The 26,000-nt window shown below is 38.6% G+C and overlaps 2 protein-coding genes across 7 annotated transcripts in view; one reads left to right on the top strand and one right to left on the bottom strand.

Annotated features, from left to right (window-relative positions):
- Nucleotides 1-3,899: 3,899 nt before the first annotated feature.
- On the top strand, nucleotides 3,900-12,538 carry smcr8b (Smith-Magenis syndrome chromosome region, candidate 8b). The gene is made up of 6 exons (XM_037764901.1): nucleotides 3,900-4,616; nucleotides 7,008-7,420; nucleotides 7,808-8,562; nucleotides 8,780-9,247; nucleotides 10,811-11,306; nucleotides 11,436-12,538. The coding sequence occupies exons 1-6, from the start codon at nucleotides 4,437-4,439 to the stop codon at nucleotides 11,881-11,883; spliced, it is 2,760 nt and encodes a 919-aa protein (XP_037620829.1). The 5' UTR covers nucleotides 3,900-4,436; the 3' UTR covers nucleotides 11,884-12,538.
- Nucleotides 12,539-16,148: 3,610 nt separating this feature from the next.
- Nucleotides 16,149-26,000, bottom strand: part of zgc:112980 (uncharacterized protein LOC503706 homolog) — a 14,200-nt gene continuing 4,348 nt past the window's right edge. The window contains exons 7-22 of one of the 6 annotated variants that reach the window (XM_037765840.1): nucleotides 25,662-25,787; nucleotides 25,466-25,528; nucleotides 25,221-25,343; nucleotides 24,944-25,099; nucleotides 24,780-24,833; nucleotides 22,368-22,594; nucleotides 22,208-22,287; nucleotides 20,950-21,027; nucleotides 20,781-20,858; nucleotides 20,589-20,693; nucleotides 20,356-20,461; nucleotides 17,475-17,547; nucleotides 17,319-17,374; nucleotides 17,162-17,223; nucleotides 16,689-16,738; nucleotides 16,149-16,578 (exon numbers count right to left, since the gene is read on the bottom strand). In XM_037765840.1, coding sequence (XP_037621768.1) covers nucleotides 17,204-17,223; nucleotides 17,319-17,374; nucleotides 17,475-17,547; nucleotides 20,356-20,461; nucleotides 20,589-20,693; nucleotides 20,781-20,858; nucleotides 20,950-21,027; nucleotides 22,208-22,287; nucleotides 22,368-22,594; nucleotides 24,780-24,833; nucleotides 24,944-25,099; nucleotides 25,221-25,343; nucleotides 25,466-25,528; nucleotides 25,662-25,787 — 1,345 coding nt within the window. In that variant the 3' untranslated portion in view covers nucleotides 16,149-16,578; nucleotides 16,689-16,738; nucleotides 17,162-17,203. Of the gene's footprint in view, nucleotides 16,579-16,688; nucleotides 16,739-17,161; nucleotides 17,224-17,318; nucleotides 17,375-17,474; nucleotides 17,548-19,560; nucleotides 19,888-20,355; nucleotides 20,462-20,588; nucleotides 20,694-20,780; nucleotides 20,859-20,949; nucleotides 21,028-22,207; nucleotides 22,288-22,367; nucleotides 22,595-24,779; nucleotides 24,834-24,943; nucleotides 25,100-25,220; nucleotides 25,344-25,465; nucleotides 25,529-25,661; nucleotides 25,788-26,000 lie in introns of those variants that run through there. The other 5 variants (XM_037765842.1, XM_037765841.1, XM_037765846.1 and 2 more) reach the window with 5 other exon arrangements.

The raw sequence follows: 26,000 nt of genomic DNA, 5'->3' as shown, positions 1-26,000 counted from the left end.
AGTTATCACAGTAATCATTCCTCCTGTCCCTGCTGGCAGAGAGGAGATTTGTTCCGAAAGTGATTTCAAGTGATGGGGGACAAAATCTTCAGTCCTCATTTTGTACATTTAAATACAACTGAAGTTTAAGTGGCTTCCAGAGTTACTGTGTTTTTAGTGTAGTATTCTCTCTTCGTATGTCCGCACAGTGTTTCCTTGCTGAGCTGCGGTGGAGCCTCATATAGCTTCTGCTGAACTTTAATATTTACACAGGATAAGGACTGTGGAATTTGTTCCCCATCACCTTGCACAGAGACAAGGGATCTCTTCAGAGCCAATATGGACAGGAGTGATTGCAGTGACCAATAATGTTTTCATTGGTCGTTATGAAGATTGTTTTAAAGGGGACACATCATGCTCATTTTCAGTCTCTGAACCCGTCCTGAAAAAGCCCAGTCTGCTCTGATTGACCTGTGAGAAAAATATGGTGCACCTTTGTAAAGGTAGTTCTCAAGCTGTGGGCGATATATTCTAATGAGCCTCCATGTGACATAGGAAGGGGAGCCAAATCTGAATGGCTTGTTGAATCACATGTTTTCTGATCTAGACAGCTCACAAAAAACTGACTGGGTTGTCTTATTTCACAGTTTGTGGGTTGGTAGACTCTCCAGATACCCAAATGTATGAGCACTGAACAAGTGAGTTTTTCACGATATGTCCCCTTTAAGATAGACTTGAAGAAATGTGAACCTACTCTTTAATGTGCTGAAATGTATCAGATAATATTAGACTATTTTAGTTGTATTATGCTTTTCATTTATTAATTCATTATTTATTCATTAATTTAGCTGTAGCTGTGGTGCGTGTTTTTTTGTTGATGAGTCTTGTTAACGTCCGTTTCAGTGCAGCAACAGAGATCCCGAGAACTCCACCTATGAAATGAGGAAAGCTCCTCGGCCAAGGAATCCACCTCTTCGACATCTATTGTGGGTAGCTGACTCATCTGTCTTCATCACTGGCCTCATGCTCTCTCAATGTAAGTGAAAACACTGCTTCTTTCATGGAGCTGGTATCATAGTCATACATTACACTATGAAGAGTCATCTGAGACATGATTAACAGCTGAATGATGCTACATCTAAAAACCACATCTAAAAGTCTTCATTAAAAAATTTGTACCACTGCTGGAACAAAAGAGAATCGTTCAGTAGAACACTGAGACGTCCTTAAGTCGTTCACTGAATGAGCTACTGAGTCGATCAAAAACACTGCAATGGATGGCCTTCAAAATACAGAATTTTTTTTTTAATTTGGCCTTTGTTCTCTTCACTACAGCGACCGCAAGTGAGTCTGGGATAAGGCCAATGACTAAGCCAGCCTCTCTGATCATCTTATTGATCCTGTTTTTATCATCCACAGTGATGCTGCCCCTCAGCACAGCACAGCATAAAAGAAGAATGGTAAATGGACTTGCATTTATATAGCGCCTTTCTAGTCTTCCGACCACTCAAAGCACTTTACACTACATGTCAGCATTCACCTATTCACCCACACATTCATACACTGATGGCAGAGGCTGCCATGCAAGAGGCCAACCTGCCCATCAGGATCTAACCTAAATACTCATTACTCAATACTCATTCACACAGCGATGGCTATGCCTTCAGGAGCAATTTGGGGTCAAGTGTCTTGCTCAAGGACACTTCAACATGTGACCGGAGGAGCCGCGGATTGAACCACCGACCCTCCAATTGGTGGACGACCTGCTCTACCTCCAAGTTACAGCTGCCCCAGCTGAGAACACTAGCTAAGATCCATGTAGGAGATTCTTGCGGATATCGAAGGATCAAAGCTTCTTCAACAAGAATAGTCTTGACTGATTCTTGTTGAATACAGCATCGATGTTCTTTTTCCAGTTTAATTTACTGTCCAGGTGGACACCAAGATATTTGTGTGACTGGACGATTTCTATCTGCTGACCCTTAATTGTCACAGGGGAGACCTCCTCCTTCTTCCTTCTGTAATCAGTAATTAAAGCTGCAGTAGGCAATATATTTTTGGTATCACTGGGCAAAAATTCCATAATAACCTTTCAGCATATTGTAATTCAAGTGTTCTGAGAGAAAACTAGACTTCTGCACCTCCTCATGGCTCTGTTTTCAGGCTTTAACACATCTATGACGGGAGACTTTGGCCAATCACAGGTCATTTCAGAAAGAGAGCGTTCCTATTGGCTGTTCATTCAACTGAGGCAGCTCTCAATCACTCACAAACTCCGAACAGAATGTGGATTTATATTTGATCAGCGCTGCCTAGTTTGACCGTTTGATCAGAGTATGTGAGTGATTGACAGCTGCTCAGAGACAGCAGGCTCCAGATCAGCTCTGATTGGTTGTTTTCCTCCAATCTGTGAAATCTTGCAAATTCCATTAGGAGCAACGGAGGACACAGAGGCACATGATTTCTTTTCAGATTACCTGTCTACTGTATACCATACAACTCAAAACAAGAGTCAATACCAACAGGAGAATACACTGTTTACCATTGGCAGAGCATTTTGTCAAATTTCACTTGGGCACTACCCACATAATCAGCTGTGCTGCTCATCCCACAAATGCATGATCCTTACAAGTTGGACATCATTGTGAAGGTAAATAAACAGACTTTCCAACCATGTAAAATACAATGACAATTAGCATTGTAACAACAGAGAAATAATCCACCAAACACAAGTTTCCAAACCTTTTTTTCAGAGTTTATTTAGGAATAAATATGTACAGTAGTCAACGGAGAGAGATAAATATATTTTTTTTATCCCGTTTGAATTGCGCCATAAATCAAACAAAACTATCCTTTAGTACAGATACACACAATTATTCCAGAAGGCATGCTGCTGCTGCAGGTTGTTTTACTTTACCAAGATCCAAAACCAAATCAGGTCAAAGTACAGCAATATACAGAGCAATGCAAGAATGGAATTCACTCCCAAATCATATTACACAACAAAATACTATATATGGTTTTAAAAAAACACTAAAAGAGCATTACTTAAGAAGAAACTTTAGTAATTAATAAGTATTCTTTGGTGTGTGAGGGTATTAAGGGCATATCATGTTAAATGATGATATGTATCTGTTGGATCATGATAGATTCAGTCGGAGCCGCTCTATTTTCTTTGTGTTTTTGTCATTTAAACTGTGTCAGTTGTTATTGTTTTATTTACAATTGACGTGTATTACGATATGTTATGTTAGTGTATGATGAGTAGTGTGAATGTGTATTTTTGTATTGTCACCATGTAAACTATATGGACCCCAGGAAGAATAGCTGCTGCTATGCAAAAGCTAATGGGAATACTTATACTTTATACTTTATACTTTATTGTCAGACAGGTCTGAAATTTGTTTTGCATAACAGCAGCTCCATTTGCAACATCACAGAAAGGACAAAGACAATAAACAAGGATACAAACATTTAAACATTACAATCACAGAAGACAATATTCAGGGCCCTTTAACGCACATTTGATCTGGGATTAGGCTCCATATTTAGTTTAAGGATTGACTGATGCACAAAAGAGTGCTTCAGTCTAACCTTATTAAATCGTGGAACCCTGTATCTCCGATTCGATGGTAACAGTTGATATTCACTGTTCAAAACATGATTGGGGTCAGAGACGATGTTGTTAGCCAGCCTTAAGATGTTATTATGATGGGCTGATTCATAGAGTTTCTCAAGGGGTTGACCTACAATCTTTGAGCAGATTTTCATTTGTTGGAGCAGTTTTGACTTTAAAGCTGATCTTAATAAACAAACAAAAAAACATATGATGTTTGTCAATTGCCAGCGGATGTAAAAAACAACAACAACAAAAAGCATTTTATTTTGAAACTGGTGACCGGAAGTCTTCCTCATTGTAACTGACTTGACAGGAGACCATGGCAGTTAAACGTTCATGCTCGAGCCCTGCAGCCGGTGAAGCGTCTCTTTGGTAACGGACCGGGCCGGTGTCCGTCACACGGCTAAATATGGCCGTAGAGGGCTCAGTCTGCCGGTAAAGACGACACACTGAGGCACCGGTAGTAGTTCTCGGCTCATTATGAGTAAAGAGGAACACAGATCCCGGGACAGAGGTCATCTAACCGTGTGACTGCAGCCCGCAGGAGAGTTTCACTTCTCCGTTAACGGCTGGTGTTTGTTCCTGTAAACGTCCGCTGGGACAGTTTCTGTTCGACGCTAAGCGGAGAGTTGAAGCTTTAACTGAACAGCTTCGTGTTAAACAACTGCGCAACAAGTTGTTAACCCTCCGGTTGTTGTTGTTGTGTTTGTGGTGGCGTCCCGTGTGAACAGCTGACTCACCGACTGAAGGCCGGACCGGGACTCTGATGTTCAGCCCGGTGCTGAGTAGTTCCTCCATGGGCTGACTCTGACTGACTGACCCTCCTCACGGTGTGGAGATGATCGGGTCTCCGGACCTGCTGGCCTTCACCAGCCCTGAGGGGTTTGGTCTAGGAGAAGAGGACCAGGACGGTCTACCTGAAGAGTTCTCTGTCCCCCGTCTACCTCCATCCAACCCCTGGACCACCTCGGCCCAGTTCCTCAGAGACTTCATACTGGTGGCTGAGTTCTCAGAGCAGGTGTGTGTGTGTGTTTTACTTTACTTTACTTTACTTTACTATGCTATACTTTACTTTACTTTACTTTACTTTACTATACTTTACTTTACTATGCTATACTTTACTTTACTTTACTATGCTATACTTTACTTTACTTTACTTTACTTTACTATACTTTACTTTACTTTACTTTACTTTACTTTACTTTACTTTACTTTACTATACTTTACTTTACTATACTTTACTTTACTTTACTTTACTATGCTATACTTTACTTTACTTTACTTTACTTTACTTTACTTTACTTTACTTTACTATACTATACTTTACTATGCTATACTATACTTTACTTTACTGTACTTTACTATACTTTACTTTACTATGCTATACTTTACTTTACTATACTTTACTTTACTGTACTTTACAATACTTTACTTTACTATACTTTACTTTACTTTACTTTACTTTACTATGCTATACTTTACTTTACTATACTATACTATACTTTACTTTACTTTACTTTACTTTACTTTACTTTACTTTACTATACTTTACTTTACTGTACTTTACAATACTTTAATTTACTGTACTATACTATACTTTACTTTACTTTACTGTACTTTACAATACTTTAATTTACTGTACTATACTATACTTTACTTTACTTTACTTTACTTCACTATACTATACTATACTTTACTTCACTATACTATACTTTACTATACTTTACTGTACTTTGCAATACTTTACTTTACTATACTTTACTTTACTATACTATACTTTACTATTCTATACTTTAATATACTTTACTATACTTTACTTTACTTCACTTCACTATACTTTACTTTACTATGCTATACTTTACTATACTTTACTATACTTTACTTTACTTCACTATACTTTACTTTACTTTACTATACTATACTATACTATACTTTACTTTACTTTACTATACTTTACTATTCTATACTTTACTTTACTATACTTTTCTATACTTTACTATACCATACTTTACTTTACTTTACTTTAATATACTTTACTTTATTTACTATACTATACTTTACTATTCTATACTTTACTTTACTATACTTTACTTTACTATACCATACTTTACTTTAATATACTTTACTTTATTTACTATACTATACTTTAGTATACTTTACTATACTTTACTTTTCTTTACTATACTTTACTTGACTTTACTTTACTTTACCTGCTGTGTTTTGGGAATCATTAAACAATATCTGACAGGGACTTTCACTTGTGTTTTGAGTTTTAAGATGTAGGAGTTACATCATGAGGGGGAAAAGGGGAATGAAATAAGACTAATGACTTACTTGGGGAAATAAAATGTGTTACAGCAGCACATAAAGCAGAGCAGATAAAAATACCAAAAGGATAAGGATAAAAATATATTAAAGCTACTGTATATACAGATACAAATCAGTAGAGGAGAAACATTAAGTAAAACAATATGCAATAAATTCAAATAAGAAAGCTCTAAAATACAATAGCCTACCTGAGTCCAGTGTACATACATGTGCTTTATGTGCATTAATGTTGTAAATGTGCAACAATAATGCAGTTTCCTCATATTCCTGTGCAAAGTGACAAAGTGAAGAATATAATCGGGTATAATAACAATTATGGGATATGAGGTGTATAATAATGATACTATATATTGCCAGGCTACCACTTTAAATAATAATTTGTTCTTAATTGACTTATAAAATATTAAAAATATAAAATTACATAATAGATATGTAGTACAATAAAATAATATGTGTAGTGTCATAGAGTAACCTTCTAGGATTCAATAATAATAATTATAATAATGATATAGATTGCTTGCACGTTTGTGAATTACCTCTGTTTTATTAGTTATTTAATGTTAACAAATCACTGAGCTTCATTAAAACTCTGAATATTTAATTATTTAATATATATTCTATTTATTTATATCTTTTACTTTTGTTTATTAGATGAAGTCTGGTTATATTGCTGCATTTTCTCAACAAAATGAACATTGCGCCTCTGTTTCTCTCATGGTAATGGTGTCGCAACTGATGAGTGAGTTTAATTTATTCAGGAAGTCACAATGAGATTAAGATCTCTTTTACAAGAGAGACCTGAGAACAAATTGCATAAATACTCTTCACAAGATTCACAAACGTCACGCAGTCGTCACTATACACTTTGCCAAATATGGATGGAATAAAATTACAGATCTGTTGAGATTTAAAATTTGATAGTGTCATAATTAAACTTAATGTTAACCTTGATGTTGATATGGCACACTGATTAACAAGAAAAATTAAAAATGGCACTTTATAAGAAAGGTTGCAGACCACTGCTGTAGATTAATGTTTATATTGTACTGCGTCTCTACAAACCTCTGTTGTATGTTTGTAGGTGGGACCCAAGCCTGTGCTGACAATACCGGACAACCCCGGAGTCATCGGATCGTTTGACCTCAACCACTTCTCTGTTCGCATTATGTCCGTGGACTACCAGGCGTCCGGCCCCTGCCACTCCCAGCCTGCATCCCCCGGCCCTCGACTCAACTTCAATGAGGACTCCAAGGTGGTTCTGGGAGATTCGGCGGAGGATGCTTTTGCATACGTTCACCACATGACCCTATATGACCTGGAGGCTCGGGGCATGGTTCGGCCTTTCTGCATGGCGTACGTGTGTTCTGACCAGAAGAAGCTGATGGAGAACTTCTCTGAACTGTCGACGAGGTTCTCTCAGGCCTCCGACAGCCTCAAGACGGGAAACAGACAAGCGTTTTCTATGGAGCTGCAGAGAAAATTACAGGAGCTTGAGTAAGATCAGGATGAAATAACAATGTACATATACTTATGAATTAGAGCCTGACTGACACACCAGCATCCACCTCTGGCTAATTGGCCAATATTATCTTATTACAGATATATCCATTTTGGCCAATATGTCACTTCATTGAAATTGCAATACAGAGGGGGTCATCCCTATGTTCCCAGGATGTTGAGATAAACTAACATTGTAAGAGATTGGTAAGGGCTATCTTCGCAGCTCAAATTACAAATGAATGAAGGGAGATGGAAGTCTCAAATGCAGTTCGAATTTTAAAAACTCGTTCAGCCACTGTGGAGATATCAATGTCTACAACACTACAGCCTGGTGTAGGTACACTCTGCGCTGACTAAATAAACTCTCTCTGACTGTTTCAGGTACTCGCGGTTGACTCTGCTACAGGAGACAGAACTTCCGAGGACGACAAATGGGTTCACAGAGGAGGGAGAAAAAGCAGATGAGCTTGAAGCTGTAGAGCGTTCAATCTTAAGTCATAGAGACCTCCTGCGCCAGGTCACTTCCTACCCAAACAGGAAGCTGAAACAGCCTGACTTCCTGCCATACGACCCAGCCGACTCCCTCACTGATCCGACTGCGTTACTGCCTCCTGAGCACTGTCCCTCCCTCTCCACCTCCACCTCCCGCAGGTCCGAGCGCCGTCTGAAGGCTCTGCATGAGCTTTGCAATGCATACTTCCTGACTCTAATGAAGGATCAGCTCGCCGACGCAGAGCGCCGCCTACGAGGCGACAGGAGTATGCTGCGAACTGCATGTGTCACACGGTCGTTGTCCAGGAGGCTCACGCTTATCAACTTCCTGTTTGAGCTGTGGAGCCCAGAAGACGGAGATGAGGAGGAGAGAGAGAGCCCTGAGGCAGAGCTGCAGAGGGCGACGGGGAGCAAAAGCGGCGTTGAGATGTTTCAATCAGAACCAATGAGCCTGGAGTCATTCTGCTCCTGCGTGGAGGAGATCCCCATCAAACTGGAGGCAGGAGAAGCTGGGACAGTGACACCTGACCTCGATGTTGCCACGGAGATGACAGGAAGTGTGAGCAGCGGCGACAGCATCGAAGTGCTCGGGACTGAGAAGTCTTATCGGACGCAGCATGTCGTCGCTGGATCTGACAGCAGAGGTACAACAAACAATTAGATGATTTTTTTTAATTGAATATCTTTGCCGTCCCTGTCTCCTTGGGCTCTGGGAAGCTGTGATGGAAGTTCTTTTCTATTTTGACCTTTTTTAGATTAAAAGATTAACTAATTGATAATAAAAAAAATATGACAGTATATTCCCTTAAACATGCTTCTTTGACACCTGGACCAGCTGACACAGTTCACTCTCTTCAACAGAAACATCAGTTGGAATGACGGACACCTATTACAGGCGAGCTACAGTAGATTCAGGATTCAGGCGCGTGCGAGCGTACGCCAGACGAGCCAACAGTGAGGACAGCATCGAGGTACTGAGTACCACCGAGTCCATCTTTCCTGACGACCTCACCGCCATCACAGAGGAAGACGCAGAGTACCAGCCTCTGAGTAACGGCTTTGAGAAGGAGGAGGAGGAGATACTGACAGAGTGTAAATCTGACGACGTCCTCAAAGAGAAGACGTCGAATGCAACTACTTTAGTAAATGAGGATGAAAACGAAGAGCCTTTTCAGGAAGATGAGGGTCGTGTTGACAGAGATGAGGCCTTAAAGCAAATAACTGTTAGGGGTGAGGTTATAGTGAGAGAGGAGAAGGTCATTGAATGTTTGAAGAGCAATCAAGTCCATGAAGACAACAGTCCTGAGAAGACGTCCAAACGGCTGCAAGGTAAAACATCCGCTACATTATTAATGTCTAAAGCCCCATTTAAACACGATTCAAGACTACGTCATACTACTACATGTTTATTTGTCACATACATAGTACAACGTATAGTGAAATTATTTTGTGCCTAGCTCCAGAAAGCAACTAACAAATAGAAACTAGAATTACCGCCTCACAGTTGTATGCCTCTGGCAACCAGTCAAGTAGCAGTCTACATCCATGTCTGTCCAAAAAGTCATCACTTCATCATTTTATCTTATGAGACAATTATTAATCGAGACAATTGAACAATGAAAATAAATATGTGGTTAGTTGTAGCAGCCCTACAGTACCTTTCAGAGATATGAAACGGTGAAACAATGACAGTATAACAATGAATGAGTTTCAGAAGATTGAGCAATTGTGACAACAACGTCTACTTGCATTTACAGATTGTTTTAGTAAAGATCTCTGTCCACACTAAAATGCGAGGCTGTCGTTTTAAGACTTTCAAGTCATTCTGCTTCAGTGACCGTTGTCAATAAGCTGTTTTTAAGTGTCCAAAACGAGCAGAGGAACAAAATTGAGAGCGTTTTCATATGTAGCTGTCTTAAAGTGAAAATATTCTTCTTCAGAAGTGTTTGTCGGAGAGTTGCATAGCTTCAGAGATCCCCTGCCCCCCGATGTTGAATTAGGGGGGGCTGCATCCGACCATTTCTGTAACTTTCCGAAATTGACAATCTGATCTGGTTTGAACTTCTCTCTCCAGCTCTCTTTTTTTGTATTTGTTACACAACTATTTCTATCATAACCCGACCCTTGCTAAACAAGCAGCAGACAGCAGACGCCTGCAGACAAGCCAGAGAGGTTAAAAACTCCATCCGCAGCTCTAAATAGTGCACAAGTACAGCAGCCAGTCAGTGAACAGAACTGAGGTTGTTGCTGGAAAAACATGGTGGCTTAACTCAACAAAATTGGTAAAATAATGTTTTGAAAAACTACTGAACCTTGATTTGTAAACCCCAAGGGCTCCTTCTTGAGCTGTAGGAGTTTTGAGACTAAATAACATCTCTCAGCAGAGATCAGTCAGCTGCACACAATAATGATACACATTGTAATTTATTCCATGTAGTAAATTACTCATTACTTTATTAATTACAGATGCAAGCTATATGTCTGCAGTTATATTTTATTAAAGTATAACTCAATTTATTACAACTCTATTTTTTTTGTAGTTTTGGCCTTTATTTCTATCAGTTACAGCCGTTATAATACTCTGAGATCTGGGAACACGGCAAAGTCCGATGGGGTGAGCAATATAAGCAGATAAACGAGTCAGATTATCTAAACCACTTCATTTGGAGGTAAAAAATATTGATAGTATTGATCAAGAAAAACTGCATGCACAAGAACACCAGGTCAAAGTTGAACCAGGAAGTCAGTCTGCAAACTGTGATGGATGTTTACAACAAAACAGTTTGTTTCATGTTCATGTTTCTGGCCCCATTAGACTTCTTTTTAGTGATTTTGCCGTGTATGAGAATCTCAGTAGTAACTTGATGATACAATGTTATTATTGTATTACAGTGGAGTCGACGCCTCAGTGGTCTGAAATGCCTCAGACGGTGCAGTCGGTGCCTGACCTTCATGTCAACTTCGCCCCTCCCGTTGCCCTGGATGAGGTTGACCGGTGGTCTCCACCCTGCACTCCTCTCAGGCTGCTGAGCATCGACGAGGCGTCCGACTGCGCCAGCTTCACCGGCTCCTCAGACCCGCCCTCTCCCGACCAAAATTTCCACAGCAACACCCACTCAGATAGAAGGAGGAAGAGAAGGAAGGCTGGACTCAGAGCCCTAAGGTTCCTCAAACAGAACTCCTTCTCCCAGCATGCCGTGTTTTGTCTCCTGAGCGGTCGGCCGCTGGTCGTCATCGGGGGAGACGAGACTTTGGTCAGAAAACTAGTGGACGCTCTGAGTCTCTTCCTGCCTGCTCCTGGTCCTGATGGAAACGCTGTGGTGCTGTGTTTGACCGCGCCGCTTCAACTGACCGACCTGCTCACCTGGAGACTGATAGGAATACACAGGTACTCCACTCATTTAGTTTTAAACAGTTAAAAAGACTGTTTAGGGACCCTAGTCAATGTTTTTAAGAAAAAGTTAAGAACAAATGAAAACTCTATTCTGTTACATGCTCTCCTTTTCTTTTGGACCAGATCATCCTCCAGCTCTTCGGCCAGCATTCTTCACTCTCTGACTCGCTACAGTCGTTATTTGGCGATGTTGGATCTGGACCAGAGGACGCTGCGCTGTCCTTCATACTCTGGCTCTCTCATCAGCAGACTGGCTGATCCTCACACCGGCATCAGCCGAGGCCTCACCTACCTGCTGCACCTGGAGAGCTGCCTGACTGCGCTGGCCAACAAGGCTCTGCTGTACACGTTTAATCGTGCTTTACATCGCCCGAACGCTGCTGGAGGGAACAGTGGCACAGAAGAAAAGGACTTGCTGTTCACGCAAGTATTCCGCGGCAGTGAGTATGATTTGAGGGTGATGCATTTCCTGTGTGACCTCATCAAACAGCGCCACGCAGGACGTGGACCACCGGTTTTAGGTTTCTCTTACCACTCAATGCACCTGCACAGAAATACGTATGCAGCATAAACACTGGTTGGACAAAAATAATGATCTAGTCCTAGGGATAGTCTATTATAATGCCTACAACCAAATGCACTGAGTTGTGTTGTCTGGCCATTGAAGCATCACGCCTGTATGTTTTTATCTGCAGTGTTGAATGTTAGTGTGTATGCATGATTTTTACACCATGATGCTGCGGGTCATGTCTCTCTCTGGATTACTGCACTAGTGCCTCACTGGCACCAAAGACTTTTACATGCTGGCAGCCTCAACAGATGACGTACTTATTTTTTTATTGGAGTGTGTTTTTACAATGAAAGCTTATCACTGAATCACATGTGAACTCTTTATGATTTAAGATAATTGAGCCACATACAGGTATGAAACCTTGTCAGTTTGAGATTGCTGTTCAGCCAGCACAGTGTTGTTGCATGTAGCTTGTGAATCTTGATGGTACCACATGGACTGGTAATTATTTACTTTTATAAACAGCCTTGGCTGTAACTAGGTCTGTTGCTCTGTCATTTAGCATTTCACAAGCTTAGCTGCAGAGTAGAATAAAAGATTGGTTCTCTCAGAGTTTATGCCAGCTGTAAGACAACTTTAACATGATTGTTTTCTTTAGGGGCTGCAACTGATTCATTTTCAAAGTAGTTGGCGATTAATTTAATAGCTTAATAATTAATTAATAATTTAATAATTTAATAGTTAGTCGATGAATCGATTAATTGTTGCAGCTTTTATTCTCTTAAAGGTGAACACCAGATCATAACAAGACATTTTTTTTTTTTTTTTTTTTTAGATTATTTAGTTCAATTTCACAAATTCATGAGGAAGTTCAAAATCTATTAATGAGAATACACTAGAAATTTTAAATTCTGTCTCCTTTCAGTCCACTTCCAATATCACATTAGTCTACATTAAACTGTAGTGGGACTTATTTTAGCCTCACCTGTCTATTTCACCAACAAATCAAAAACTAGAAGCCGTCTTAGCATGAGCTGAACTTAGGGCTAGGCAATATGACGATATATATCATCAAAGTGATGTAAAAATGTCTATTGTATATATTTTTCTATATCGTTTCTTTCGTGATATAGGCTAGGTTTTAATTTATTTATTTTTTCTCTATAATTTCACTCAAAACTGTCGTGTTCACTTTGCACTCAAGTTCTTTTAAAATGAGACTCAAGTATTTAATTCAAACAAAAATAGTCTTTACCATGTGGTTATTTCATATTGACTATTGAATTTGCAGAAAAACATGCTATATCGTGATATATATAGTTATCCCAATATAAAATGACTTATATCGGGATAGAAGATTTTGGCCGTATTGCCCTGCCATAACTTTAAGTGTGGTTTAGTTAAGGGGTTACTGTTACCTGTAAATGTTTAACATTTTGGGAAATATGTCTTTCTGATGGCTAGATGTTTAACTTTAGTTTGTCTGAAGAAGGGGATCTTCTATCCCATTTTTAATCTAGACTTGATATGAGCTACACATTACATTTGGTTCGGCTTATATTATGGTTGCCATCGTAACCCATATATGATAACGTTTTTTAACATTACAATCGGAGTAGCACCATGTGTACTGCAGGTTTTAGCTGAACCTCAGTGAATACAGGTAAGGTTTAAACACATTAGACCTTAGTTTGACCACAGACTTAGTTAAAGATAATATGGTTTTAGAAGGTCAGAAATATCGTCCAGGACTGTGCCTTGCACTTCCTTTTAGTTAGATCAAATCTTTTTAATATTCAGTGTGAATATAGGTCTGACTATCATGGAGATGGCTCAGCTGTCGTGACATCATGACAACTGAGTTAACGCAATCTGCTGAAGACATGAGATGTAGTTGAAAGCCCTGGAAAAAGCTAGATAGTGGACCTTGACTTGAGATTTGTTTAAATGGATTCCTAAGTGAACTGGGAGCCAGTGCAATGAGGCTGAACTGGAGTCATTTCAGTAAATATATTTTTTTTGTCTGGAAGGCAGCAGAGTTTTGAACAAGCTGGAGGCAGTTTATTGAAAACTGAGACATGCAAAAGTTTAGTAGAATGATCTAAATGAAAATTCTGAAAGTTGTAAGGTAATGAATGAAAATTATATAATCTATTAATTAGGCCATGTTATTTGTTCCAGACAACACCTTTTTTTTAAAAAAAAAAGGTTTAACTCTAAAAAGCATCTAATGACAGGGCAACAGCCTCCTTCTGTTTAACACTGTACTTTGATGTTTGTCATTTTTTTATTGATGCAAATATGAGCCGAATTTAGCGTGTGTGTGTGTATTTACTTTGAAAATAAAATCAGATATTTTACATCGAGATTCTAAATTAAGCAATATAAGCAATAAAAACAGCATAAAAGCATAAAAACAGTTGCCTTTTATTTAAAAACATTACATGATTGCCACTCGGTTAAAATAAAAACAATCCCACAGTGCAGAATTAAATTTAAGACTATAAGCATACTGAGCTGATCAAGTCATTAAAGAAGAAGCAACATAAATGTCTCTACAATGTTATGAAATGATGAATAACAAGGAGGATGTGTTTGAAGTCTCTTCATTTTAACGGGAGCCATTTCAATGGTGACCAAGGAGTGGCGCTGTGGGCATGGTAGTCTAGTACTACTGGGACTAATTTGATTCAGGTGTGGCGCAAAGGTTTTTCATTGTGAGTCAGGTTAAAGATGGATGTGTTGACTTGAAGAGATGTAACATACTTTTGTTATAGTGTGAAAATAAATTGATTTGTATATCCGACTGTAAGTTTTTGGCTTTTTGGCAAGTTTTTCGGTGACAAAGATCGCCACTGGAAACACGCCATCTACACAGGTGCCACTACTGACCAAAACAAACGAACGGTGCATCGACAGAGGGAACGTCAGGAGAGGGAACGTCAGGAGCGCTATAGTATAGCGCTATAGTATGCACTATAGTATGTCGAAAAATTCATGAAAAAACGTCAGTAAAGTATTTTGAAAATGTTCATAACAAAAAGTTATAGTATAGTATGTTGAACAATTTCATGAAAAAAAAGTCATAGTATGTTATGTTGAGAAATTTCATGAAAAAGTCATAGTATCGTATGTCGAAAGATTTGTTGAAAAGTCATAGTATAGATGTGTCGAAAGATTTCATGAAAAAACGTCAGTAAAGTATTTTGAAAATTTTCATAACAAAAAGTCAGAGTAGTATGTTGAAAAATTTCATGAAAAAAAGTCATAGTATAGTGAGTCGAAAAATTTCATGAAAAAAAAGTCAGAGTATAGTAAGTCGAAAAAATTAATGTAAAAAAAGTCATAGTATGGTATGTTGAAAAATTTCATAAAAAAAGTCATAGTATAGTATGTTGAAAAGTGTCATGAAAAGAAGTCATAGTATGTTATGTTGAGAAATTTCATGAAAAAAGTCATAGTATAGTATGTTGAAAAAAGTTATAGTATGTTATGTCGAAAGATTTCATGAAAAAACGTCAGTAAAGTATTTTGAAAATTTTCATAACAAAAAGTCATAGTATAGTTAGTCGAAAAATTTCATGAAAAAGTTATAGTATAGTTAGTCGAAAAATTTCATGAAAAAAAAGTCAGAGTATAGTAAGTCGAAAAAATTAATGTAAAAAAAGTCATAGTATGGTATGTTGAAAAATTTCATAAAAAAAGTTATAGTATGTTATGTCGAAAAATTTCATGAAAAAAAAGTCAGAGTATAGTAAGTCGAAAAAATTAATGTAAAAAAAGTCATAGTATGGTATGTTGAGAAATTTCATGAAAAAAAAGTCAGAGTATGGTATGTTGAAAAAATTCATGAAAAAAAAGTCACTGTATAGTATGTCGAAAAATTTCATGAAGTCATAGTATAGTATGTTAAACAATTTCATGAAAAAAAGTCATAGTATGTTATGTCGAAAAATTTCTTTAAAAAAGTCATAGTATAGTATGTCGAAAAATTTCATGAAAAAAAGTCATAGTATAGTATGTCGAAAAATTTCATGAAAAAAAAGTCATAGTAAAGTATGTAAGAAAAAGTCATAGTATAGTACTTCAAAGAGTCATAAAAAAGTCAGTATAGTAAAAGTCATAAAAAAGTCATAGTATAGTATGTCGAAGTCACAAAGTCAAAGCTCCATACGTCAAAAAAAAGTTATAAAAAAGTAATACTATGTCAAAAAAAAGGTCAAAAACATCCCAAGTGAAATTTAGTGTTTATCTTTACTCCGATAGTAAAATCATTTTACATTGTGATTCTAAATTATGGAACATTAGCAATAAAAACAGCATTAAATAGTCAATTTTTCTATTTATTTACCAACATTATACGATATCCTCTTATGAGCATTTGCAACAAAAGTGAAAATCCAAAAGCATTTCCAGAAAGTTATTAACACAAACGCCACCAAATTAAAATAAAAACAGTGCAGAATTAAATTTAAGACGATCAAGATACTGGACTGATCAAGTCATTAAAGTATGAAGCAACATGAAGTGTCTCTACATTGTTATTGAGTGATGAATAACGAGGAGGATGTGTTTGAAGTCTCTTGACACCTGGTCTGTCCAGGTGCATTCTGATGTCTGTATGAAAACTCAGACTCACATGAATCTGTGGCTCCTGCAGCTCTCCCTCTGTACTCTTCTCAGTCTGGAGAAGAAGAGGGTGCAGCTGAGCAATCTCAGTGTTTAACAGGAACATCAGTGTGTAATCAGGTCCAGCTGCAACCACCAAAAGGACAAAAACATTATTTCAACATGCATTAGCTGCTGGAAGCTGTTGGTTAAAGGAGGCTTCATATCAACATGTACATCTGAGTTGTAGCACTTACGTTTGGTTGTTTTATGTGCAAATAGAGCCAGTAACGAGAGAGGATCAGCCCTGAGGGGGAAAAAAACACTTATGATACATCCACTCAGACTACTTCAAACTCCTTATTAGTACTAATGCTGAAATGATTAGCCAATTAATCAATTAGTTGACTCACTGAAGATTAATTGATTAACTGTCATTTGTTAAGTTAAAAAGCCAAACTTCTAAGCTTACTACACACATCAGTTGTAGGCCAGATGTGACCAATCAACATTAAAGACAATTTCAATGTGCTTTTCTAAACCTTCAAGAACAATATCATTGAATAGTCTATGAAAAAAACTGCACTGAGCTTTCAAAACGTACATGGCCCCTGTACGCAGCAGTTTCACATGATGTGTTTTAGTGACAAATACTGAATGAAAAGTGCCTTAATTTACAGTTTGCTTTCAAGGATGCCGAGGAACAGCTGATGAGAGGTGTGGGACTTACAGCTGACACTGCGACGGGGCCTTCACTTAGGAGGAGTCGAGTTTAACAGTCCACTGGACTGCCTACATGACGAGGAGGCGATGCAGAAGGTTAAATTAACACCACAACTTTCAAGACACATTGTGAAGGATCACCACGATGTGACAGAGCGACATACAGTAGGTGCTGATCACCACCACATCAGGAGAGGTCATGGAAAACAAGGCAACAGATCTTTTATAATCCAGTATGAAAGGAAAATAAAAATGTCCACATTGGATTTTCTAGCTCAAAAGGGTTGTGGTGCTTTTGTTATGAATTAAATATGACTCACTGGTCCAAGTTCTCTGTTGAAGAAGACTGAGCGAGTACAACGGCGCGAAGAAAGGTTAACGAACTGTCCCCATCTGACAGAGACAGAGAAACAAAAACATGCTATGGTTTGTGGTTATGCTGTCGTACCTCGAGGCGGTTTGGCTTCTGTACACAAGAATCTTCATTCACAGATACAGTGAAGAGGTTTTGAGCACTAGTGGCACTGTAAAGAATAATGAGCGTGTCTTTGTGTTTGTATCTCGCACAGAGGTGACGTGATACAAATCCCTGCTGACTGCAGAAAGCAGCAGGTTAGTCTCGGTAACGGTGGACGAAAAGATGACTGTGACGATGATAATACTGATTAGCCGTTGATTAATCGCTTGAGTCAAAAATGCCATAAATTCACTGGCGACAACTTCTGTTCTGGTTCCAAATGTGAATACTTGCTTAATTGCTTCTATAATTACAAACTCTTTGGGTTTTGGACTTTTGATCTTAAGAAGCAAGACATCATTTGAAGGCATCACCTTAGACCGAAGATAACTATGATGATGTGTTTCACTAATTTAAATTTTTTTTTTTTAAACCAAACCAGTGGTGTAATAGAGTTTGTACGCAGGTATATGGAGTATACCAACTTCTTTTTCTGGCGGTTTACAGTTTACCCACCTATCAGCCAAAAAAACATTGGAATATTTAAGAGTGTATACCCGCTTCCTCCTCAGTAACCTACTACCCATCTACCTAGTAGATGTAGTAGTAATCAATGACTACTACACCTCTGGACCAAACGATTAATAATCAGGAGCTTAATCGATAATATAAATAATGGTTAGTTGCCGCTCTACTCTGATGTCATGTCATGATTTAAAAAGGCATTAAAAAGTAAAGTTTGAGAGTAGGGATGTCCTGACCAAGTTTTTTTGGCCCTGATCCCAATCTGACTCCTTGAATATTGAGACAGAACGCAATTAAGACTGAAAAACATTCCACCGCTCTCCATTGACTTTATATTGCGTGAAGGCGTCACCTTGTCAATTCTGTCTGCTAGCAAACAACAGAAAAATGCCTAAAAGCTGCTGTGTGATGGGATGAACTACCAACAAGGTAAAGAACCCAGAACTACGTTTTTATAAGCTGCCGAACAAAAGAAATGAACCTTTCAGAAGACAAAAGTGAGGCATCAGCAGGAAGAATGGGAAAACTGTGGGATCCTGACACTCAGGCCCAATTCCAATCCAGCCCCTACACCCTCTCCCTACCCACTTCCACTCCGTTTACGCGTTTGCGTGGAGGGTCCGCCATATTAAGTGCCATTCCAAACCAATTCACGGAGAGTGGAAATGGAAATTTACTTGTAAACTGCTCAAACTGATAGACATTTAATTTATTCTACTTCATTGTCATACAAACGTCAACAACATAACGTAAATAGATTGTATTTAGGATCAAATATACCCTTGTTTAGTCTAGAATATATATATATATATATATATACATACAACATATATTTATTCTTTTTTACCCTATCAGGAGTTATAACCCCATAATTTATTATATCTTCAACTGTGCAATACTGACTTAACAGTACAATAATTTAGTGCATTCATTCAGCTCTGAAATAGTCTGGTTTACTCCGGCATTAACACTGCATGTATTTATACAGAACATTTAAACTAATATTCTTATTTGACACTATTTTTGATTTTTTATAAATGCGTGCAGTTATATAATTTGCATAGATCCTATTTTTCAGCATTATTAATTTGCACTGCTGTTATGTATGTTGCTTATTTATATTTTCTCTATTATCTATATTTCTCTATTTTTATATATTTATATTCTAGAATGGGAGCAAAACAGACCTCAATTTCCCCGCCCCGGGGATTAATAAAGTATTTCTGATTCTGATATGTATTTCCTTGCTGAAGAGAGGGAAGTTTGTCCCGAAGTGGCTGCTGTATTTCTACCCTCCAAAAGCATTTAGCCGGTATGCAGCTTGTGCTATAGTGGAATATTGATAAATCAGAAAGCTATGCAGTATTATGTTGGCAAGTGCCTTAGCTAAGTACAGTAGCTTGCTTACACACAGCTAACTTCATCATCTTAATCATGCTGGCTTGGCCTGTGGGGGAGTAGCATGTTCCTGCAATAGAGGAGGCTGCAGTTTCAGTACCGCATTTCTAGGACCCTAGTTTTCCGTGAAGCATACTGTCTTCAGTGTACATGGTTGTTTAATAGTCATTGTTTTACCATTTTAATTAAGTTTAATTAATCATAATAATTAAACTCTGCTGATTGCCCACAATATGTGTTATCGGCCAGTCAAATGTCTTTAACATGTTATTTCTATTCAGTTTTCTTCAGGTTTTCTTGCATCCCTCTCTTTCTCAGGGGTCGATGAGACCTTTCGGTTCTGTCATCCTCCGCTGTACAAACAGGGAGACAGTTTCCAAAGGTTAAGTTACGAAACGTTACTTAATTTAACCCAAACCATGATTTTTTTCTTTCTTAAACCTAACTTGTATTTTGTGAGATCATGTTGCAGTGGACAGAAAGTAGTATTTGGGTGGAATAAAACTAGGGTCCGAGAAATGCGGTCTTGAAACTGCAGCCTCCTCCAATGCAGGAACATAATATTGCTGTGGGGTTACAGGTTGGTGCAGTTCCTACATGTTGCCATGAGGTGTCACCAAAGGGTGCACATAACTTGTTGGTTCTTTTAGTTAACAAGACCCCAAAATAGCTTTGTATCAAATACATATTTAATGAATAATTTAATCAGAGAGCTGTTCTACTGATAAACTTTACGTATTGTTGATGATTCATCCCCCACATAAGCATTAGAAGGTTTAAGTGCAGTGAGTCATTATTGTGAGAGAGACGACCACACACACCTGTCGTGTTTTCCATCTCCTGTGAGACCTCCTGTAAGAAGGACCTGAGGCGTTCTGGGCTGGATGACAAACTATCCCACAGCCACCCGAGAGCCCACACGTTCTCCTGAGAGACAGAAATAAAACCTTTAGATCCTCATTTCAGCTTCATGGAGATAAGGAACATGGAAACTGTGTAAAAGTCAGGAAACTGTTCAGCTCTTTGGACTAAATGTCTGCAAACAGGAGATTACCTTAAATGTGTTGAGCACAGGGAGGGCTGGACTCAGAGCAGCATTAATGATTCTCAAACCTAAAGCCCCCGTTACCAACAGCAACATGGCCTGATGTGGGTACACCTGTAAACACAAACACACATATATTAACAGTTTATTACCCACTCGTAACATCCATGGGTTTGAGTGTGTAGATCGTAACGTACATACCTCCTGAAAGAATCGAGGGATCTGTATGTTTGACCTGTGCTCGTCGAGCAGTATCGAATTCACAACATCCTTCGCTTCCTGAAGTCCAGACACGAGAGACAGAGAATACAGAATGAAAACAACTACCGCTAAAAATAGAAGGAGCTGTTAAGAAACAAGAAATACATACGTGTAGAAACTGTGGGCTCGGTTCTGGGAGAGCGGTGAGTGTGTTGACGACTGTGAGTAAATTGGTCCAACACTGAGACTGGAACAGACGAACAATCACACATTGATTGAAAAATGAAAAGAAGAATTTTAAAAAAAGCCATTCACAATCACTCTGTTACAACAAGCACATAAACTATTCAAGACAGCACTCATTAAAAACAAACCCCAAAAAAGTGCAGTCAGTGCACATTTCAAGTCCCCAAGAAGGTCATACCAGTAAATGGGAGCTTATAAAATGAACATGACCTGAGAGGTCTGGGTAGCTCCTAGCATGTCCTACGCCTACTGTCTATGAACAAGACTATTCAGTGCTTTAAAAACATTGAGAAAACCTTAAAAGATACAAGAAATACATTAATTAATACATTAATATAGCAGCAAACAACTATTTCCTATGTAAAGATATAAGGGAGTAATGTCTACCTGAGCAGAGGATGAAGTCACTCTCTCTGTGTGTGTTGTAATCAGAGCTTCTATATGGTTTGTTTACATAGCCGGGCCGGCCGCAGGTGCTTTTAGTGCATGTGAGCCCCACTGACTAACTTATCCCGCTTATTACGCGGCTACTTACTTAAGAAATCAATAATATAATTTGACACAAAAATTGTCCTCCAGAGTCCAAGATCAGAAGTGCGCCCATAGCAACGGTCTGTTATACATAGCAACGGTCTGCTATGTAAGGGATAATGTACAGTGAGCCGGTCATTGTTGTGAAAGAATCCCCGACAGGGCAGCAATGACCAGCTGGCTGTACATTATCCCGCTTATTACACGGCTACTTACTTAAGAAATCAATATTTTGACACAAAAACGGTCTGCCAGAGTCCGACATCAGAGCTGCGCCCTATAGCAACGGTCTGTTATACATAGCAACGGTCTGCTATACATAGCAACGGTCTGCTATAAAGAAATAACAGACTGCAGAACGTCGTGATTGACCAATCAGAATCGAGTATTCTACATTGCCGTGTAATAAACACAATTAACGCCTGGTTACAAATTCACAAATTAGATTTTCCATGACTTTTTGCATCAGTTCTAGTGTTTACTGGAAGTCAGTGCGGTGATGTTAAATTAGGCGCAACAGGCTCTCTTGTTAAGCATCTAGCTGCAGCATCATGAACGAGCTGCAGCCGCTCCACAGCCCTCTGAGACCAGAGAGAATGGCTACAAGGCTTAAGACTGAAACTGAACAGTGATGAGCGTTGTGGACTTACATCAGCGGAGACGGCAGAGCAGCATCTCTGAACCCTGAGAGCAAACCTCACCAGCGCAACATGCGACAGCGGCACAGCATCTAGAGAGAGAAGGGAGTTTGTTTTTTTAGAAAAAGGTGTTATATGTAAGTATCTATAATTTATCGACAGTATGTCTGACCTTTAATTGGCTCCCACGCTGCCACAGAATAGCAGAGCTGTGCGGGCTGACTGACCGCCAGCTCCGGCGCTGTTGCCGTTCTAAAGACACGGAAATAAAAGAGGAAGAGCTGTGGAGTGAAGCGCAAGGCCGGGGCGTTCACCGAGGGGAACAAACAGTCCAGAGCGCCCGTTAAGGAGCCCTCCATGCACAAGAAGAACGGGATGAGGTCTTGTACTTGATGGAGGCTGCCGGAGAAACAAAACAAATACACAGCAAGTCAACAACCATGTCTAAATAATATATAAAACTATGCATGAGATTTTATTTTTAAAAAGGTTAAAGTTGTAATAACTACTTTTTTTAAAAACAGCCAGAACCTTCATGAGCTTTGCTTCTGTGTCTTAATATCCAAATCATTGAAAAATATGGACTTTATTTACCCTTCAGCTGCTATATACAATACTGACTTAACTCAAACCTGCAGAAAGCTGTGAAGGAGCTAGGAGAGGAGGCAGAGAGAGCCAGCTACTGGCTGTGGCTCCGGAGGAAGGACAGTAGTTGGGGGCCTAAGGGGCGAAACATCAGCGAACGGAGGTTTCCAGCTGACGACCCTGCACCTCACCTGTACAATGATCTGAACTGTACAATAATCTGTGCAATACTCTGTCATTAATAAATTAGAATATTCAAGATATATTCTTGTTAATTTCTTATTTATACCATTCTGGCGTTTATATTTAACACACTTAATAGATCCCACTTCTCAGCATTTGTATTTACTTATTTGCCCTGTGGTTATTTGTTATATATTTGCAAATCTTAATAAACATATTTGTACATTTTTCAAATTCTTATATTCTCATTTTTAATTGTAGTACTTATATTTCTTTACATATACTGTGTTATATTGTAGCATGATGTACATAATTTACATGTCACACTCCTTTATTTCTATACGTTTATACAAGAGCAACTGTAACGCCCCAATTATCAATAAAGTATTTCTGATTCTGATTAGAAGTCAAATCTCTGTCAAACAACACTGACACAAATTAGTAACAGAATATTGCCAAAAGGGGATCCTTCCCAGGTCAGGGAAGTCATATTAAATTATGGAAACTGCAATAGAGTCTTTAGATTTTTTAAGCAAATATTTACTTACTAATATTTACAACATTTTATGCCGACATTATTTTTCATCACGCTCACAATATAAAATCCCCGCTCGTATCCATCACTGGGTCGACACGTAATAGTCTTCAAACCTTAAAAATTGTACTGTAAATTACCATGGTGTATTTTGATATGTATTTTATTGTATTTCTTTATTTGTAGTGTATTGTGGTCTTATGATATAGAAGAAGGCTGTATATTTTAATCAACTAGGGACAAGAGCTGAAAATAGCAGTAGCTATAAACTCGCTGTGCAGCACATCAGTTTCATGCCCTGTATGGGAACTATGTTAAATTGCATCGTAACTATCAAATAAAATAAAAATCAATCAAAGTAAAGCTGAAATATTGAGCGGGTAAGACGATGTAAGAGTTCTGAATTTTTGATTGACTAAATTTTGACTCTTTGATTTTAATTTAGTTTTAGTCTACCCCCGCGACAACATAGTCGGGGGTATACTGTATAGCGCTCCGAGTGTCCTTCCGTGCGTTCGCGTGTCACACTTTCGTTTCCGGAGCAGAACTCGGAAACTATTTAACTTAGGAACTTCAAATTTGGTATGATGGTTGACAGTGTGGTCTAGTTGTGCCTTGTACCATGCTCACTTTTGCCTTGTTTTCAGAGTGTTTGCTAGTTTTAGTTTAGTTTCAGCTTTTCAGAAAGGTTTAGTTTGAGTATTTCAGTAGTTTTAATTTGTTTTTGTTAGGGCCAGGTATAATGACTCAGCAGTATGTAGCTACATATACAGTACATTAAAACAAATACATGGTTGAGAACTGTGTAGGGATGGCCATAAGACTAGACTGCATGTGTAAAACAACAGGGATTAATTGTGAAGCAATTGCAGCATAGCGCCATCTGCTGGAAGGTCAAGTTCGTTTCAATTTCTGTGGTTCAATGTCACGAGAGTTTGAGTTGTTTGACTTTGGTGAATGCAAACTAAACCTTTAAAACACACCAGTCACACAATAACAGAAAACAAACTATTCATCCGAAATGGCTCTCTGACGGCAAGATAAACATATACTAAATACAGTGAACACTTAAAATATATAGATTTTTTTTAGGTGTCTAGAACATGTTTTACTGCCGGCCCCGTCCACAGCAGTACTCCTGTAGTACCGTTTCTCCAAACTGGGGTCATGCCGACCGCCATGTACTGTAGGTAATACACTGACTATGGATAAATACCTCATACAACCCCACTTCAAAAAAATCAAAACTATTTAGGTATTTGTGATTATTTGAACACTCACAGTTTGGAATCATCCGTCTCGACGACTCGTAGGTAGCGACACAATTCTCTGTACCTGCAGACAGTAAGAACACAGCCAGGTTTGGTTTTATTAGCAGCTGTAAAAGGCTTTAGTGTGTGTCTATATGTTATATCAGCGTGAAAGTGCGTGTATCTGTTTTGTACCTGTGCTGTCGCTGTAGTAGCTCTGTTCTCAATAGAACGACAGAAATCTGTTCAAACAGGTAGTCCTTCTTGCCTTTGTCTTTGCGGACCCCCGACACGTTCTGTCCCTTCAGCACAGACACCAGCAGGATGTCGTCCCAAAGACGAACACACAGGCTGAAGCACACACAAAGTTATAATAATGCACAAAAAGGCTTTAATGTGTAACCTTGGCGATAAAACACACACAAGCTCTTATGAACTGCTGTTTCAGATACTCATTTGAACACACACACACCTGTTCTTCATGCTCTTCAGCTCAGCGGGGAAACACAACCTCTTGGAAAAATCCTGCAGTTTGTGGATGAACTCTGGTGTAAAATCAGCCATCACCATCTGTCTCTGCACGGACGCTATTACCCTGGAAAAACCCAAACACGCGCAGGAGAAGGTAAATGTCCAAATTAATTAGTTACAAGCAGGACACAACATGGGTTCTGTGTGTGTGTGTGTGTGTGTGTGTGTGTGTGTGTGTGTGTGTACCTCTTCAGTAACACCAGTTTGGCTACAGTAGCATTAGCCATGGGAGACTGTAAGATGAAAGTCCTGAAGAAAATGAATACAAAGAAAACATAAAAGCTGTGAAGATAACCATTAACCTAGAACAGGAAATGCTTCTACTGATGTGTGTGTGTGTGTGTGTGTGTGTGTCTATATATATATATAAATATATATATACCCTGAGCCTTGAAAATGTTGAATAAAGTCCTCAGCGGCTCCCAGTCTCATGATGGCCGCAGCTCTGCCATCCTTTTTATCCGCTTTGTTCAGGAACGATGACACAAAATCGTACACAGGTGTGTAACTGCGAAAATAATAATTTAAATCTAAAAAGGTCACTTTTCATTTGTTAATAATGTCAGTGCTACAGACTGGAGAAAAAAGAGAAAAAGACTTTTTTGGGGGTTTTGGAATGACAATGTTCAATAATCATTTATGGATGTAATGTTTGAGTGTCCACATATTTTTCATTAAAAAAAAAAACACAGATCCCTGATATATAAATTGTGTAAGATCA

Source organism: Sebastes umbrosus, chromosome 3 (genome assembly GCF_015220745.1).
Source record: "Sebastes umbrosus isolate fSebUmb1 chromosome 3, fSebUmb1.pri, whole genome shotgun sequence".
NCBI lineage: Eukaryota > Metazoa > Chordata > Actinopteri > Perciformes > Sebastidae > Sebastes > Sebastes umbrosus.
The sequence above is the reverse complement of the archived record's forward strand: the minus strand, read 5'-3'. Positions and strand labels throughout refer to the sequence as shown.